The sequence below is a fragment of the Tachypleus tridentatus genome, chromosome 10 (genome assembly GCF_004210375.1).
Source record: "Tachypleus tridentatus isolate NWPU-2018 chromosome 10, ASM421037v1, whole genome shotgun sequence".
Lineage (NCBI taxonomy): Eukaryota > Metazoa > Arthropoda > Merostomata > Xiphosura > Limulidae > Tachypleus > Tachypleus tridentatus.
The window spans coordinates 44,702,315-44,719,193 of record NC_134834.1 but is presented as its reverse complement, the minus strand read 5'-3'; the positions used below and the strand labels follow the sequence as shown (position 1 = coordinate 44,719,193).

The 16,879-nt window shown below is 32.5% G+C and overlaps 1 protein-coding gene across 5 annotated transcripts in view; it reads right to left on the bottom strand.

Annotated features, from left to right (window-relative positions):
• Window positions 1–757: 757 nt before the first annotated feature.
• LOC143229171 (transcription initiation factor TFIID subunit 12-like) overlaps window positions 758–16,879 on the bottom strand; it is a 44,818-nt gene continuing 28,696 nt past the window's right edge. For 2 of the 5 annotated variants that reach the window (XM_076461089.1, XM_076461088.1), the window contains 4 exons: window positions 13,145–13,222; window positions 11,210–11,324; window positions 10,630–10,715; window positions 758–911 (listed from right to left, as the gene is read on the bottom strand). In XM_076461089.1, coding sequence (XP_076317204.1) covers window positions 876–911; window positions 10,630–10,715; window positions 11,210–11,324; window positions 13,145–13,222 — 315 coding nt within the window. In that variant the 3' untranslated portion in view covers window positions 758–875. Of the gene's footprint in view, window positions 912–954; window positions 3,422–10,629; window positions 10,716–11,209; window positions 11,325–13,144; window positions 13,223–16,879 lie in introns of those variants that run through there. The other 3 variants (XM_076461086.1, XM_076461085.1, XM_076461087.1) reach the window with 2 other exon arrangements.

Sequence of the window (16,879 nt, the reverse complement as noted above, 5' to 3'; positions counted from 1 at the left end):
TTATATGGAATTCACAGTGCCATACTGTATGTAGTGTGTCCACTTTCATGAAATTGGAACTGGATCTGTTTCTGCTTCTGGGTACTCTCCAAATTTGTATATCTCACCTATGGCTGCAATGTAAAGTGTGGTTCATTGTGGAAAGACACCTTTACCTAAGTTATTTGCCAAATGCATGTTCTTCACACTCCTAAAGACAAGCTGTTTTGTAATAAGTTAAAGAAACTATGCCATTGGTCATTATGTATAAAGACAACACTTATGAAATATATTTCTGATCTAAACTGTTGATTCAGTTGGCAAGCTAAAGATTTACAGTTGCTTCAAGGCTATATGGGCAAATGGTCATCTTACAAGGTTGTTGACAATGTTCTACTTTGAACAGGTCTTTCATTAATTGTTTTATATTGGTGGTCTAAAAGTCTCCATCCTGCCAACCACACTTTGTGAAACTTGTAGCCATTCTGTAATGTTTCTGTTAGGTATATCAGAAGTTTCAATACCAATATGAATCTTTTACACATACTACATCCTTCACTTTTATTTTCCAATGAAATATCATGTAAGACCACATGATAGCCACCTGACACTTATTGTGGATACAAAAACAAACTCGGAGATCTCACTGACACTAATATTCATGCCTTTTCGTAACTATAACAGCTTATTTGTCTAAACAATTTACTGATTTTATATTAAGTGACTATGAAATAGAAATTATGTTTTTCTACCTCAAAGAAAATTTAAATTCTTCATATTTGTAAAAAAGAAAAACCTTTATTTGGAATTGCTCTAATAATACATTACTCAAGCTACAAAGATTAAAACATTACTCTGCATATAAAATAAATCATTATGTACCCACAAGAAAGTCGTTATTTCTTCAAAGTTTTTCTTATTAGTGCCATTCTCTGTAATAAAAAAAATTAATAAACAACACATTTAAAACAATTAATACTTATGATAATAAATAATAAAATGCCTGCAGCAGCATGATTCTGTTAAAGGTAAGAAATTAAAATATATCTCTGAACAGTATGAAAACCTAATAATGCAAGGTGAACTCCACTTATACTGTCTCTACTTCACATCAAGCTACTAATAGTATCTTATCTTAGGTTTGCCTAAGATAATTTTTATTTAATTCATATTAAATTACTACCAACACTAAATTTTAACCCCAACATTTTTATTATTTCTGATGAGAAAAAATAAAAGACCAATCTTCTAAAATACCAAGTTTTTCTACAAGTTTTGGACATATAAATCCATGACAAAAATTACTTCACCCTGTTAAATTTGCATATTTTAAAATTAGTATATGTAAAATGTCTGTTTCTGGTTAATAAATTAATATTACTGTCTAACCTTGAAAAATATTTTGTGTCTGTGCCAGATATACAATAATGTTGGCCTAGAAATTCAGTAAACATTAGCATAAAAGAAACTGGAAAACAACTTACAAAAGCAATGCAAAACATACAAACATCTTTTATAAAACTACTGCAATTGCAGAATATTTGTGAAAGAATTTCATTGCTTTTTCTCACAGCTCAAACTATATTTCAAAAATACTTAATGGTGTACTACAAATTTAATACAACTTCCAGTGCCAATTATGGCCCACAGTATACATGCATATGGATGATATTTTACCAAACAAATGAAGTTTCATGAGTTAAGGACACACAGGCACACACTTAGCTTTTATTGTCTCACACAGGCATTAAAGATTAGGATCATACTGAATAAGCTTTTGGTTTTAAATACAATTAACCATGCGTTCATACAAAAGGATGCATTAATAACAGAGTGCTTTTTAGTGGAGTTTGACAATTTGTCAATAAATGTAAGCAAACTATTTTTTCCCAAGGTTCTATCTATACACAGAAATGCAGAGTACAGAAATGAAACCTAAAAGGTCACAAACAATAGCAGTGAATTTATTAATGGCATAAAACATTATAAAAAATACAAATCAACAGTTGTGTTTTATCAACTTTTGACCTCAACTTGTACATCCACCTACACAGCCTTATACCGAGACTCTGCATTTTGAGTGTTCCACTGGCCTCTTTAACATCAAGATGTTGTTTCCTCAAAATTACTCCATGCTCATTATCATTGTTCTAGTGGAAGATGAAACCAAACCTGATAAGACTTTTGAGCAAATGACAATGTAGATCAGAATCTGCCCTACTGGCCAATATGCAGGGCATGCCATCAATATTATAGATAACACTGACAATTTTGGCTGAGATGCATCCTAAAACATATTCTGATTTCCCACCATGTTTCAATAGCTGTCTTCAACTTATACGTACACCTATACAACCTAATACAGAGACTTTGCATTTTGAGTGTTCCATTGGTCTATTTAACATGAAAATGTTGTTTCCTCAAAACTTCTCCATGCTCATTAACATTGTCTTAGTGGAAGATTAAACAATACCTGATGAATAAGGCTTTTGAGCAAATGACAATGTAGAACAGAATCTGCCCTACTTGCCAATATGCAGGGCATGCCATTAATATTATGGGTAACACTGACAATTTTGACTGAGATGCCTCCTAAGATATGTTCAGATTTCCATCATGCTTCATTAGATGTCATAAATTAACTGTTTCTTCTCTCTGCCTTCAAACAAAATGTTGCTGAACAATTCACAGTTGGATTTATTTGTAAAAAGAACACATCTTTAGCTTTGCTCATTCTACTATTTGTAGTCTGATGGCAATTTCAATCCTACATTTAGTTAATTCTTCTTAGAAGAAATTTTTGAACAGCTACACATCCAAAGAAATAACTTCATATTAATGTATGTCTCACTGTTGAAATTCAATTTCATATTCATATGTACAGGATCTGTACTTTACCATCAACTATCTCTTAAGTCAAAAACTTATTTCCAAAACACATTTCCTCACTTTTAGCTAATACTTAATTGCCAGGATTTCTTTCTCCATTCATTTAAACATTGGTCTGTTTTTTTCTCACTTGCTCCAGCCTTTTATCCCCCTCAGTTACCCTTGTCAATATTTATCTGGTGACACTCCACCAATATCAATGTGCCCTCTATCCACATACTGTGTATGAGCAACTTCATTCAGCTAACGTTATCATCTTTTTTGAGACTGATTCAATCCCAGAATCTAACAGCATTTAATAGGGAGAAAGGGTTGAAGTGTGTGAAAAGACAAGTATTACTGGAAATACATTTTCAATCTAAAAAAATATTAACTTCCAAAACATACTTACCTCCTCTCTATCTCTCTTTCTGTTATAGCTAGAATCCCACATTGATAAGGTGGAGGGGCTTGTTGTAGTCAGTAGTAATTATATTGTAATACTGGTTGCTAGTGCAGAATTGATCTGACAAAAGCATATCTGTCTAGGCAACACTTGCCACAGAGCGAGATCCTGTGAAAACAAAGTATCGGACTCTGAAAGGTAGAAATACAAATATTCACCCCTCTAGATAACCTTGTAGAAATAGTTAAGATAGTTACAGGGAGTAGGCAAAACCCTCAGATGTGGAGATTGTCAGATCAAGCATGTAATGTGAGACAGAGGTCCACATACCAGTCTGCACAGTAACTTCAAGTGGACAATTTGACTGGGCTGCTAAACACACAGAAAAGAGAAATGTGGTTAAATGTGATTCACAGAAGACACCTCACCTACAAAGAGAGCCCAGAATAAAGTGTTGTCTAGTATTTCTAAAAGTATAAATGCAAGTAACAAAACTTAAAACCCTCACTGACATGACTAAGATTAAAATTCGATTTAAATTAGAGAAAAAGTGAGAAGATGAATCAGAGTAAAGGACTGAACCCTTTTCCTGTTTCACAGTGTGTTGGGTAAGAACTGGTCTGACAACACAGAAGGAGAAAGTGGTCTGTGAACAAACATATAAATCATTCCATAGTTCAGTACCCATGAAAAATAAACCTGCAGGTAAAGGGAATATGTAGTATGAAAGTCAGGTCACAAACAGATGTAGAGAAAGAACATGTAACCTGAATCTACCTGTCAGGTGACTGGAATGGCCATATGGGACCAATTACTCAAAACAATGCAAAGAATCTGGAGAGTACTGCAACTGCAATAATCAAACAGTAGTTGATAAGGTCGTCATAAACAATGGAAATTTATGAAAAATACAAAAACCCCTGTCAAAGAGCCAAGTCGAAAACAATTTACAGTTAACATCAATGACTGAAAAAAATTCAACTTTCTCTCAACATATCATGGCTGTCTCAAAAGAGTCTAAAAAGAAGTGAAAGAGCTGCATGCTGGAAGGGATTACAGAAACAGAAACCTAGGTGTAGCTACAGTACATTCATCAGAATTGCAACAAATCATATTACACACCCTGGGCAACATGAGAAATGGAGAGAAGTTTGAGAGTGATAATTCCTTCCTGTCCAGATGGAAAGCATGATCAGTTTACTAGAGACTAAATTTCTAGTAATTTGGTGATCCAATGAGAGGTCAAACCCACCAATATGAGTTGTGAAATGAGAGGTAGTCGAGTTGAACCTTGCAATGCAACATCTGTTCTGTTGGTAGAATTTGTATGAAGTGAGACAAGGAAAATGCTACCAGAGGAATTACATCTGTGGAACATGGCAAGCTAGAAGTATAAGAAAATATTAGTCCTGAGAAAGAAGGTCCCAAATTCGAAAATACGGACCCTAACACTATATGCCTCCTTTATGAGAAGCATAAGGCACCACTGCAGAATAGTCCATTTTGAATTTTGTGCAAAGCTACGTGAAGACTATATGCACTAGCCATCCCTAATTTAGCAGTGAAAGACTATAGGAAGAAAGCAGCTAGTCATCACCACCCACCTCAGAGTCTTTTACCAATGAATAGTGGGATTGACCACACATTAGACTGCCCCCAAGGCTAAAAGGGAAAGCATGTTTGGTGTGATGGGATTTGAACCCATTATCCTCAGATTACAAGTCAGGTGCTCTAACCACTAAACCATCCTGGGCCTGCAGAATACTCAGAGCAAAATCTGATGATTTATCCCTTAAGCAGCCCAAACCATGTGACCTTGAACAAAAACATTGTGCAGGGAATCCATGTCATCAGTGCATAAACTTTCGAGTTCCTGACTACTGGTATGTGTACCTCATCCATGAAGCAAAGCATTCATGAATAAAATGGAACTCTGGACAAAGTGGCAGTAGAAGAACCCAACTTGCAGTAGCATCTTGATTTAACCCCTTGAGATCAAAAAATGATCTCAATTAAGGTAACTGGGGAAACAACGAAGTGTGTATGATCCCTCATCACTTCAAGCCAAATAAAAGGATCACATATTCTCATCCTAAAGGTACAAAGGATTTGAGTGATGCCCACATTCCCAGAAGAGAAAGAACCATCTATACAGTGGGAGAAGGAGAATTGAAAAAGAACACGGCATCCTAAACTACAGCACTAAGCAGGTTGGGAATAGCTGAGCTAAACTGAAAGATGAAATAAAAATACCCAAACTAACAACATTAAATTGGGGCAAGAATAGATGTCACATTCTCAAAAGGGAAGCCTTGCCTAGGTTGTATCTGAAAGCAGGATCATTATGTGATGTTTACCAGTAGTGATCAGTTGGTCCATGAAATGGTGTGTACACAGTCTGATAAAATGAAGAGGGTGAGAACACTCATGCTACATATAACTCACATTAAGCCTATGCAAAACTAAAGGAAACCCCAGAACTGCAGTACCTGACCCATGTGCATGACAAATGGTGAGACTCTACAGTAAAAGCAAAGTGCAGATGTGAACCAACTGCAACCAAGTTGGACATCTACAATCCCAATAAAAAATCAGCACAGATTGAAAAATGATTAACTTGTGAACCTTGAAGAATCTAGGCATTGATCGAAGATCGATCAATGGACACCAATCTTATATTTTTATAAGCCCAACAATAACACAAATGAACACTCTAAAGAACTATTCAAACTCTCTCACTAACCCAGTCTAATTACACTCAAATACCCATAGAATTAAGTTTGAAGTTCTGATGAACTACAGGAGATGGAAGCCCTACAGGTTGGGTGGATAATATGGAAAAAATGTCACTTATGACCCAAGGACCGCATTAACTTCTGGATCAATGGTTAAGATTATCACTTTTTCAAAAATTCTTAGAACTGAGCCCTAACAGCCCCTGAAGGTGTACAATAATCACTGACTCTGCTGGCAATCCAACTAAACAGTGGAAATCTTGGATACAGACAGAATCTATTCTTAGTACCAATATATCAAGGAGCTGAAGTCAAGAATCAGTGCTCATGAATAGGGGTGGAACCATAACCCTCCTGTAAGAGCTGATAAAATTCAAGACTCCAACAACTGGAAGAAATACAAAAACTAAAAATTGAACCAATGTGCATGCTAACAACAATGGATCTAGTTCATCCTCAATAAAACTGGTGACCCTGAAAGTCTTCTAAAAAAGTGAAGTGAAAGGAAATAAAAAATACTGAAGTTGAACTGTAAGTCCACAGACTTATTCTCTCCCATCAGGGTACAAAGACCTATAGACATATAGGTGAATTAAAAACTCCACATTAGAACCCTGAAATTCACCGAGCAGAGATTAGTTGAGTCAGAAAAAATGCCTTCTCCCGGTGGTGGTAGGTAAAATCACAAAGTTACAACAACGTGTTAGATAAAGCCTAATTTCAAGTAATGAAGTAAGCCTTCCAGCAGGAACTGCAATTTTGATGTGTAGAAAAAGAAAATGCTCCTAAAACTGTCAGCCATCAATAAAGTTGCAAGATCTAAAGCAATTGGAAAAAAGACCAAAACATTACACAAACAACTGAAGAATCAACAGAAGAAAAAGCAAATCAAAAGCAGCTTATCCCAAAGTGATCTCATTTTCATTTATCACAGGGCATTTAAAAACTGTGCTAAATTGTTTTGTTAGAGTAAGGCAACTGTAAGCCATCTGGTAAGTCTATCCTTGGGAATTGGATCCCAGACACCAGTGCTTCAAAGTCCACAAACTTACCACTGACCCACCAGGGAACTGATAATCCAAAAGGCTAAAAGAAAGCACTGAAAAAAATGAATCTAAAATCTCTCCAAAATGTTGAGGATTCCCCTCAAATGTAGCCTCAGGCTCCTCAAATATACATCTCCATCTCACTACAAATAAGATCACTAACATTCTCAATCCAGACCAAGATAGAGTGTGCACTGATATTAGTGGAGAGTGTCACGAGATATATACTGCCAAGGGCAGTTGATTAGGGTCTAAAAGTCTGGAGCAAGCAGCAAATAAAAAACAGACCAATGCTTAGATAGGCAAAGGAAGAAACCCTGGCAGCTGATTAATAGCTACAAATTTGAGGAAGGGTAAGTATGTTTTGAGAAAAAAACACCATAAGATTCTCATAGTCACTTTTGGAGAATGTCCTAAATCAGCCACTTAAATTATTAAGTGGCAGTTTCACAGTTTCAGCTGAAATAAAGTTACCTAAAGTTTTTGCCAAAACTTTAATTTTTACATATTTGTAATTTGTCACTCCTGTGGCATGACTTTCACACTACAACTGGGCATATAACTGCTTGAACTTTGAAAAGGTTTACATTTTATTATTGGTCAGATGAAAAAATATATCAGTGACTACCACATGCTTAAAATTTAGTGTTCACTTTTATGCATTAAGTGCCTTCCTGTATGTTATTTGTAAATGTTTCAAGGCTGTCACAAGCAAAATATCAATTTTTTAAAATTAAGTTTTAAGATTTCTCAAGTAAAGTTTTTCTTGTGCATTTTTTCTTTTCAAATGTTTACTATCAGCAAGCAAAGCAATTTTGGTTTTATGATTAAAAATACTTTTTATATATATATATATATATATTTATATATCAAAAATGTCACAAAGGTCTTTATAACTTTCAAATCATCACAGTGTTTTTTTGAGAAAAAATATTTTCTCTTATTTTCACTACTGTATCTCTATGGGTTGGATCAATTTGACAACCTCATAAAGATCATAAAAAAGTAGGAAATACATATTATTTAAATTATACTTTTTTCATTCTAGAATGACCACAGACTAACATGAAAACACAAGTGTTTAGTCTAAATAGCTTAAATCTCATACATTATACATTTGTTTGTATTTATTACTTTTATTTTATTTCGGCTGTGCCTGACTAACAGTACAGAAGTTACAATAACGTGGTGCATGTATACTCATGTCACTATCAAATTCCAAGAATATAAAATTGACCTTTACAACACAGTGACCTGTCTTGGAAGTATTTTGGTGGACTAGAATTTTGTAAAATACAGCCATGTTTCACTTATAATATATTATATATTTACATATGTTATTACTGTTTACAAATAAGTTCTTAAATTTATTTTACTTAAAACACAGAACAGTAAACAAAATATAGCAAATACATATTTCTTATAGTTATGAACTTTGTACTCATTTGGTGCTTGCCATACATTGCTAAGTCTTAAATTTTTGCATATGGAAAATGTGAAATAATTGTTAAAGTTTTATATAGATACAATTTGGGAAAAAAAAATCAAATTCCTATGTAAATACCATAGACTGGTGATGATAGGGTTAATACTCCTTTTTCTCACTGTTTTCACAGTTATTTCCAAAAATGTATATATACAGTCAACTTTAAGAATATAGTACTTTTCAGTTGGAATACTGGTTATCTGATCAATATTATATAAACAAAGAAATGGTTCAAAAAATAGCTTGTGTATACAAAAAGTGGAAGAAAACAAAAATGCTAGAAACATGTCAAATAACTATGAAAAGTTGAAATACTTCTAAAACTGGCTTCTACTAATTTTCTGCACTAAACTGTAAACTGAAGGGTGGTTCTTTTTCTCTCATCATTAAGCTTTTAGACACTAAACACCAACTGTGCAGATGAAGAAAAGAAACAAACTGACTTCAGTTAAAGACATTAATAAGCATTTTCTTTGTTTCAAATTAAGCATAAAGCTACGTGATGGTCTGTCTATGCTCTGCCAACCACAGGTATAAAAACCCAGTTTCTAGCATTGTAAGTCTGCAGACATACTGCTGTGCAACTGGGGGCTAGATTCAACAGTACACATTATACACTAGTTAAGCATTAATCACTTATCTTTTATTACAATTATTGAAACTTTCTCAACAATAAATTACTTTAACAAAAATGAAGTATAAAAAGTCATTATACTTTAATAAAGCTGTAACTTTAGACTATTTCACCCAATCTCACAGTTAGTCTGGTGGTTTTTAAACATTGTTTTGATGCTGACATGATTTAAGAATGATATATCACAAAATTTGAAAGAAAATCCAACCTAAATGATTATGATATGTACAAGAAAAACTTTTGTTTCCTTGGGGTGGGTGAGTGGGTGGGAATAAACTGATCTGCCCACCTAATTTTTCAGTCAGACAGGTTTGTTGGGATGATTACCAAACAAAGCTTGCTAATACTTTCTTTTTAAATCCTTAACTCTTTAGCTAGTACCTCATTGGATTACACTGACAACGTGGTCCCAAAGCTTAGTAAAATTACAAGTTTTCTGTTGACAATAAATATGATTTTTAAGTACTTCACTTAATGTTTGTCCAGGTAGTTAAAGTTGACTACCCAAAGTTGAAAGTGATTTTCAACTTAAAAGATTCATACTACTTTTATTTATCTGAAAATTATCAAGTTTCATTGGCTTAATCTCTAAAACCTCATACATAAGTATCAAATATTTGTATCTTTTCTCTCCATAACCTTGATTAATATGGCTCATTGTCAATATTTAAATTGTCATTCACTACTTTTTACTGGTGGATAAACCTTATGTTTGGAAAACAACAATCAGTCAGTCTCAGAAACCTATTACATGACAAAGTCTCCTGGCATTCTGGCAACAAGCAGTGAAAGCTTATCCACAGACTGAAAGAGTCAGTCACCAGAATGCACTGCCAATTGTGATCTATGTTCTGACTGACTTGTCTACAGAGATCAACTTCTGAAAATGTTTGAAATACTTAAAAATAAATTATTGTACTTGCACTAAGATAAATGGTATGTGCAAACAGATATTTTCAGCCACATTTCCCACCTCAATAATATTTATCACTTGAGCTACTTCAACCTACATTATACACAAAATACAGTATGCAGGATTCAACTAAATCCTAAAAAAATGTCTGGTTCTTTTGATAGTGAAATGACTTTTTATGAAGTTGACAGACTATAATTTGAGTAACTGTTTCTTGCCTGTCACTTAAATGAAATCATGACACTTCTGTGGCCAATCCATTCTTCTGAATTGTCTCAGTAATTTGCAGACTGAGTGTTATGCAAAAAAAAAAAAAAAAAGCCTTTTTCTATGATGTGTCTATTAAATTGACAACTATGCATAGTTATGACAAAGTAGTTCACCTAAAATTAATTCAAATCTGAGAAATAAAATTATACGCATCCAAGTAGAAACTGTACTTGAAATGATTTTGCACCACACTAAACCTGCTTTCTTAATAAAATATTTGATTGTATTAAATTATGTACTAAATTTCTTCCTCCTAATTTATAGAATAAAAGAACAAGGATCCTAGATTTACCTGCTTATGGGATTCAGTTGTTGCTGACCTCTTATATGGCCTTTCTTCAACTCCAAAACCAGGGATCCACATGTTCCAGTTTTTCTCTGAAACACATATTCATATGTACAGAATGATTTTCATCAATTTATATTTTTTGAATATGCTAAATCAGTGCTTATCAAGTTAAGATCTGCAAATCATGTCCAAAATTTCATAAGAATGTGAGACAAAAAAGTTATTTATTGAAAAAATACTTTTCTAAAATTAAATTTATATTTATTAAAATATTCAGTTTTGAAATACAGCTTTCCATGTACACAGAATGCTTTATTCAAAATTTAAAAAATATTGATGGATTTGGGGATCCTTGAACAAATTAAAAATTCAAATGGGTCCTTGGGTTACTACAGCAAGAACTGCTGTACTAAATTGTTGTATTTCACTTTCTAATATTACATTTAATTTAATTATGTTGTAAGCTTATTTATATATGTAAGATAAAAACTTGTACCATATGTTTGGTAGTATAGTATAAAATACAACCAGTTTTTATTATATTTATTTCTGATAAAGCTCTAATCACAATAAAACGTGCTACCCAAAGTAAGCTGTACATCTTTCACATCCAACGTCGATGATCTGCGATGTTTAGCCAAAAGGCATGATGATGTCACAACATTTTCAATAAAATCATCAGCAATTTGAAGCAAAAGCTAAAAAAAAATATTTAATACAAGAATATTTTACATCAGAAGCAGCAATCAAATGGTTCTTTTAAGCATTATCATAAATAAAAAGATAAGTGGTAATTACTTTTTGAATTTGAGTACCTTATTTTATAAATATAATCTTCCACATTATAGCAAATCTCTCTTTTTTCACTGAGGTAAAATACGACAGATATATTTTAGTTATACTTTCATCATTTTCACAAGAAAACTAAGTGTTTTTTGTAATACTGGAGGTCAAATACTGAGTTTTTTAATTTATTACAAGTTTCCCAAACGGGACAAGATACACGTTACATTTTTGTACTGTTATGTCATACTTAAGCCACACTAAAAGGCTACTGGTTAAACGAGTTTCCACTTAAATTAATCAGTGGAAAGTTCCCATAAGTTTGGGATACTCTTGGATTAGTCACAGACAGATCTAAATATCTTTTGATTTTTGAAAGCAGTTTCAATATTTCATATTAAGATATATATTAGCTATATGAATTAATTTAATATCATATATTTTTGAAATGTCTTAATTAACTTAAACTAAGAGCTAATATACCAGAAATTATGGTATTATTTTCTACTCATTTTTAAACATTTACATGTATATCATTCTTCACTGTTTCTTCATTCAGAAATTTTCTAATATGTTTATGGAACTATTTTGTGAAATTATATTGTTCCAGCTGTCATATCATCAATGTGTTTAATTCAAAAATGGCTACAATAGAAAATTTAGTTTCAAATAAAATTGTTTCAATGTGCTATTATATTTTTTACTCATGACCTCTTAACCCTTGTGATAATATTGGTCAAAGCAGCTGAAAGAATAATTTTTGAAAGTAGTGGGCATCCCTTTTTATTGTTACTTAAAAATTTCAAAAAAATGTGAAAAACATAAGGCATTTTTAACAATAAAAGGAGATTCCAGATAAAAAAATCCTACACAAATAAACTGAACAGCTTTTGCAGCTGATTCCCAAAGCCCAATTCCAATTTGCAACTTTATTTCCTAACAAGCTTTTATAAGATACTTGCATTTTAAATATTTTAGACAATACCAGCCTTTACATTTCTTTGTTTCACAGCAAAATCACACTGGGCTGTCTGCTATGTTCACTGCAAGGAATTAAACCCAAATTTTAGCATTAAGTGTGTAGACTTACCATTGTCCCACTAAAAGTCTTTATGTGAACCACCACATGCAGCTTCAGCATGCCTTAAGTTTATTATTTCAATCATCTTTAAAGGATGGTGTAAACCCCTTATAATTTTATCACTATTTCCATGTTTCAGTTAGTATCCACAAATACCAAAAATATTGTATTAAAAAATATTACTTCACAAACCTAACAATGCTAGTAATTTGAATAAGTTCTAATGACAATTTCTTTAATAATTCTTTAATTGTTCAAACATGAAAGGAATACACACCTCATAAATTACATTTTTTTACAATAGAACCTGATGCATTATGTAAATATCCCAACTATAGGCAATTGTTCAAAATAAAGATACATTGTGCTTCAATTACACCACTAACAAAAGCAACAAATTATACTGAAATCAGTGCTCCTTCAATGCTGTACTGATATGTATTTCAAGTTCAGATAAAATTTGGCTGCTAAACTTACAGTTCAACTTAGTGATGAGAAGCAAAGAATTAAAAAAACTGGGTAAGTTGAATGTCATATACAATAAAAGCATGGCACTTTATTTTACCTATTTCATGATAATAACATTATACATGGGTATAAAAAACAAAAATAATAAATATATGTGTACAAATTATGTTTAATCAAAAAACGTACTTCTTCAACATCTTCATCTAATTGTTCATTAGGATCCACTTCTCTAACCAGATCCTGTAACCTTTGCTTGTTCAATACCTGTAAAGTGAAGAAACAGTAAATGTTTAATCCATTAATTATCAAAATAGGATAGAGCTGCTTGCCAAAACTTGCCAATCTTATACATATATATATTTTTATGATAAATTGTTTAAGTTACAAAATTGGAACATGAAAATTTCTGTGATGCTCATGCACAATAAAAGATGGAATGAAGTTATTTTTAAAGTATAGAGTATTATACAAATGTTATACATATCATAATAGAGATAAAATTTAATTGCTAATGAATTAATATTCAACTTTTGTTTCAGTTTCTTAGTAGCCAAAGTTTCTTTGATTCTTACATTTTGTTGCTGTAACAACATATATTTTCAGTTACTTTGATCTGCAACCATATCACATTTTTTTATCTAGATGTCTGAAAAATCACCAGCATTAAAGCTTCAAGTGTTTTTATACACTGCTCTAAACAGCATATTGAATGAACATAATTTCATCCACATTAAGAACAAACATAACAGAACTGAAGCTTATTAACAGTCCTTTATCTTAAAAGGTTCTACACTCTCAATAAAGATTTCTACATACACACACTGATCTGTGTTTTGAAACCACAACAATGTTTATCAATAAAAGGGAAACTTAATGTATAATGATTTTGGAACACCATAGCTCACTTTACAATAGGTATAACAGCATTTAAGAAACATTTATAAATGTTGATTAATGACAGATAAAAGCCACTTAAAAAAATACACTTTCCATTTCATGAAAATATGACAGTTACTGGTAATTTATAACCTACAGAATACAATATTTATCAAATTATCTTTACAACTTTAGGAAACATTCCCATTTCTAAATGATACAAGTTGTTAGTATCTACATCTGTAAAAGGCAAATTTCAAGTATGTTCATCCTCAACTATAAATTTTATACAATAGTGTTATTTGTTCAACATCCAGAATGTTCGATAATCAGAAAAGTTTGTGGATTGGCTGGCATTTATAACATTATAACTCTCAATGCATTGAACAATTTCTTACTGTATATCCAGTATCAAAAGATGCCTTCAAAACCTCTATACTTATAGTTATTGAGGAGCTATTGCTGTAGAATCCACTTTCCAGTCCCCACCTAGAATCTTAAGAATGAAAGAAGGAAAAAAAAAAATCTCGCCTTTCTGCTGTAAAGGAGTAGTTTTAATCATGAATATGACTGAGATAGCAATTTAAAAGTTTTTTTGGGTTTGACTGAGGTCAAACTAGGATGCAAGAGAGGCAATTTGGTGAACACAAGAGATTCATCATGAAAGAAAAAAGTTGTGCAACAGAAATGTCCACATACAATAAATGTTCTCTGACAAGGGCTACTATGTACCTATTTATTTATTATTACAAATTGCCATAATGACATTAGCACAAGTCACCAATAAAATACATGAGAGTGAGAGGCTGAATGCATAAAAAGAGCAGCAGCAGACTGAAAAACTAGAGATTGTAACAATATATAATAAGAGCATGTGGAAGAAGAGCAGTTCCACTATTTGTAGTTACAGAAGAACTAGAATGCTACAGAGATGAGATTCAAAATAAGAGCAAGGAACAGTACAGTGAAATGAATTAAAGACCATAACAAGGAGAGTAGTATTAAAGTCTATAGCATGCCACTCTCCTTTCCTTTAACTTCCTTTTTATTCTTAAAGGGAAACAGGATGCTACAGGACAGAAGCATTTGTCTTATGATCATTTAATTACATATTTATCTTTGATTACAACTAAATAAAAATCATGTTTAAGGTTGACATAATTTGTAGACAATCATATTGCAAGGTGTACAACTTACAACTGATAAGGTGATGCATCCAACCCCCCAATATTTATGTCTTTAAAGTTTAGATCTGGTGGAAGTATGTGCAACAACCTGGAATACTATAGCTGTCAAGAATAACAACTTTTTCTGTACTTGAAACACACAACAAACTTTGGCTCCTTCCATAGTTCCAAACATTCATAATATTCTAGTTGATTTGAATGTCAGGTGTTAAATATTAAGAATAAATTCACGTTCCTGTTTCTTAAAAATAAGAAAGTTATCATCAACATTGCCAAGATCTTTAACAGGTTTAAAGTCCCCTGGATAATTATTCAACCACTGTTTTGCACAATAATATTAAAAAGATTTGCTAAACTATATGAAATTTGGAGCCCATAGAAACACCATATTATTTTATCACAAAGATTTTTCAGCAGCAAAGTTTAACAACTTGTTTTGAAGAAATACAATCTGCTGCTATTTGAATTATTTCAAATTATGGCTAACTAGTGATGCACATTTGCTGTAAAATTCTTATCAGTGCTTTTAGTGTAACTACTAGTTTGGCCTCCATTTTTTATTTCATTCCTAGAAATTGCTTTTTCAATCCTTTTTTAGCCACACCTTTCTTTCACACCTAAGTTGTATTTGATTAGATTACTATCTTACCAGCAGAGACTAACAAAACATTTGCAGCCAAATTAGTGTCTTTATAGCAACAGTATTTCCTCAAATACACCATTTCCAGAATAATACAAACAAATTCTGATCTCAAATACCAGAAATCTGCAAGTCCAATTATTTTAGACCTAACATTGGTTAAGCTATTAAAGCACAGCCTATTTATGATAAAGAGATAAATTAAATATGTAAGTTGTGCAAGTTTTCACATTAATTTATTTGGGGTTAAACTTTTAATGTTACTCTACAGCTTAAAATTGGACCTTTTCAGAACTTTGATAAGCTTTTAATATATTGTTATACAAAATGTCTACCAAAATATATTTACATCTGCTTTTGATTCCCCATGTTCAAGTGTGAAGTGTGTTAGAAAAATATCTGTGTAGATTACTATCTTATCCAAAATCTTTGCATTGGCTTATTGACATATTTTCTTGTCTTTTTCAGCTCCTTCTAACGACTGATCTAATTATCCAACCTTATCTAACCTTTGGTTTATAGTAATTTCCAGCAGTAGTGAATAAGATAGGTCTATCTGCACCAAATAACCAGTGAAAAGGTAAAATAATTAAAATATCTAAAGAGGAATCATGCTAAAATAAAACAGTCTAATTTTCAAATTAAAATCTTAAGAGTTAAAAACACCAATGATCCTTAAATATTTAAAAAAACAACTGAGGTGGACAGTGTCACCATTGCCAATGACACTATCTAACATCAAGGTTGAACCCATGATAAAAATATGCCTAAAATGGTGCCGTTGCTCTCGACTGTAATGATGGCATGATAGTAAAGTATAGGCTATTGTGACCTGAATGTCACAGAGACCACACACTGGTGCATCAGTACTAGAAAATAGAAAGCAATGAGTTAAAACAACTGAGATCAATGTGTAGCCTAGCCAGAACAACTTCCTCCTTCCAATACTTTCAGAAGCAAGATGACTAAAGTGCAATAGAAGGTTTGATCTGGAAAAGCTTGTTATCTCATTGCTCATTCCAAGTTGACTGCCAACTGGTATGGAGCTGAGCTTGAATACAGGACTATAGTCCATGTATGGGACAGGCACAGTGGTAACAGCACCAGAAAGGGCAAACTTAGCTGCAATATCGGTGAGCTCATTCCCACAAATACCAACGTGGCCTCCTATCCAGAAAATCTAGATAGAAGTAGATGATAGAGAGAAATGAGCCAGTC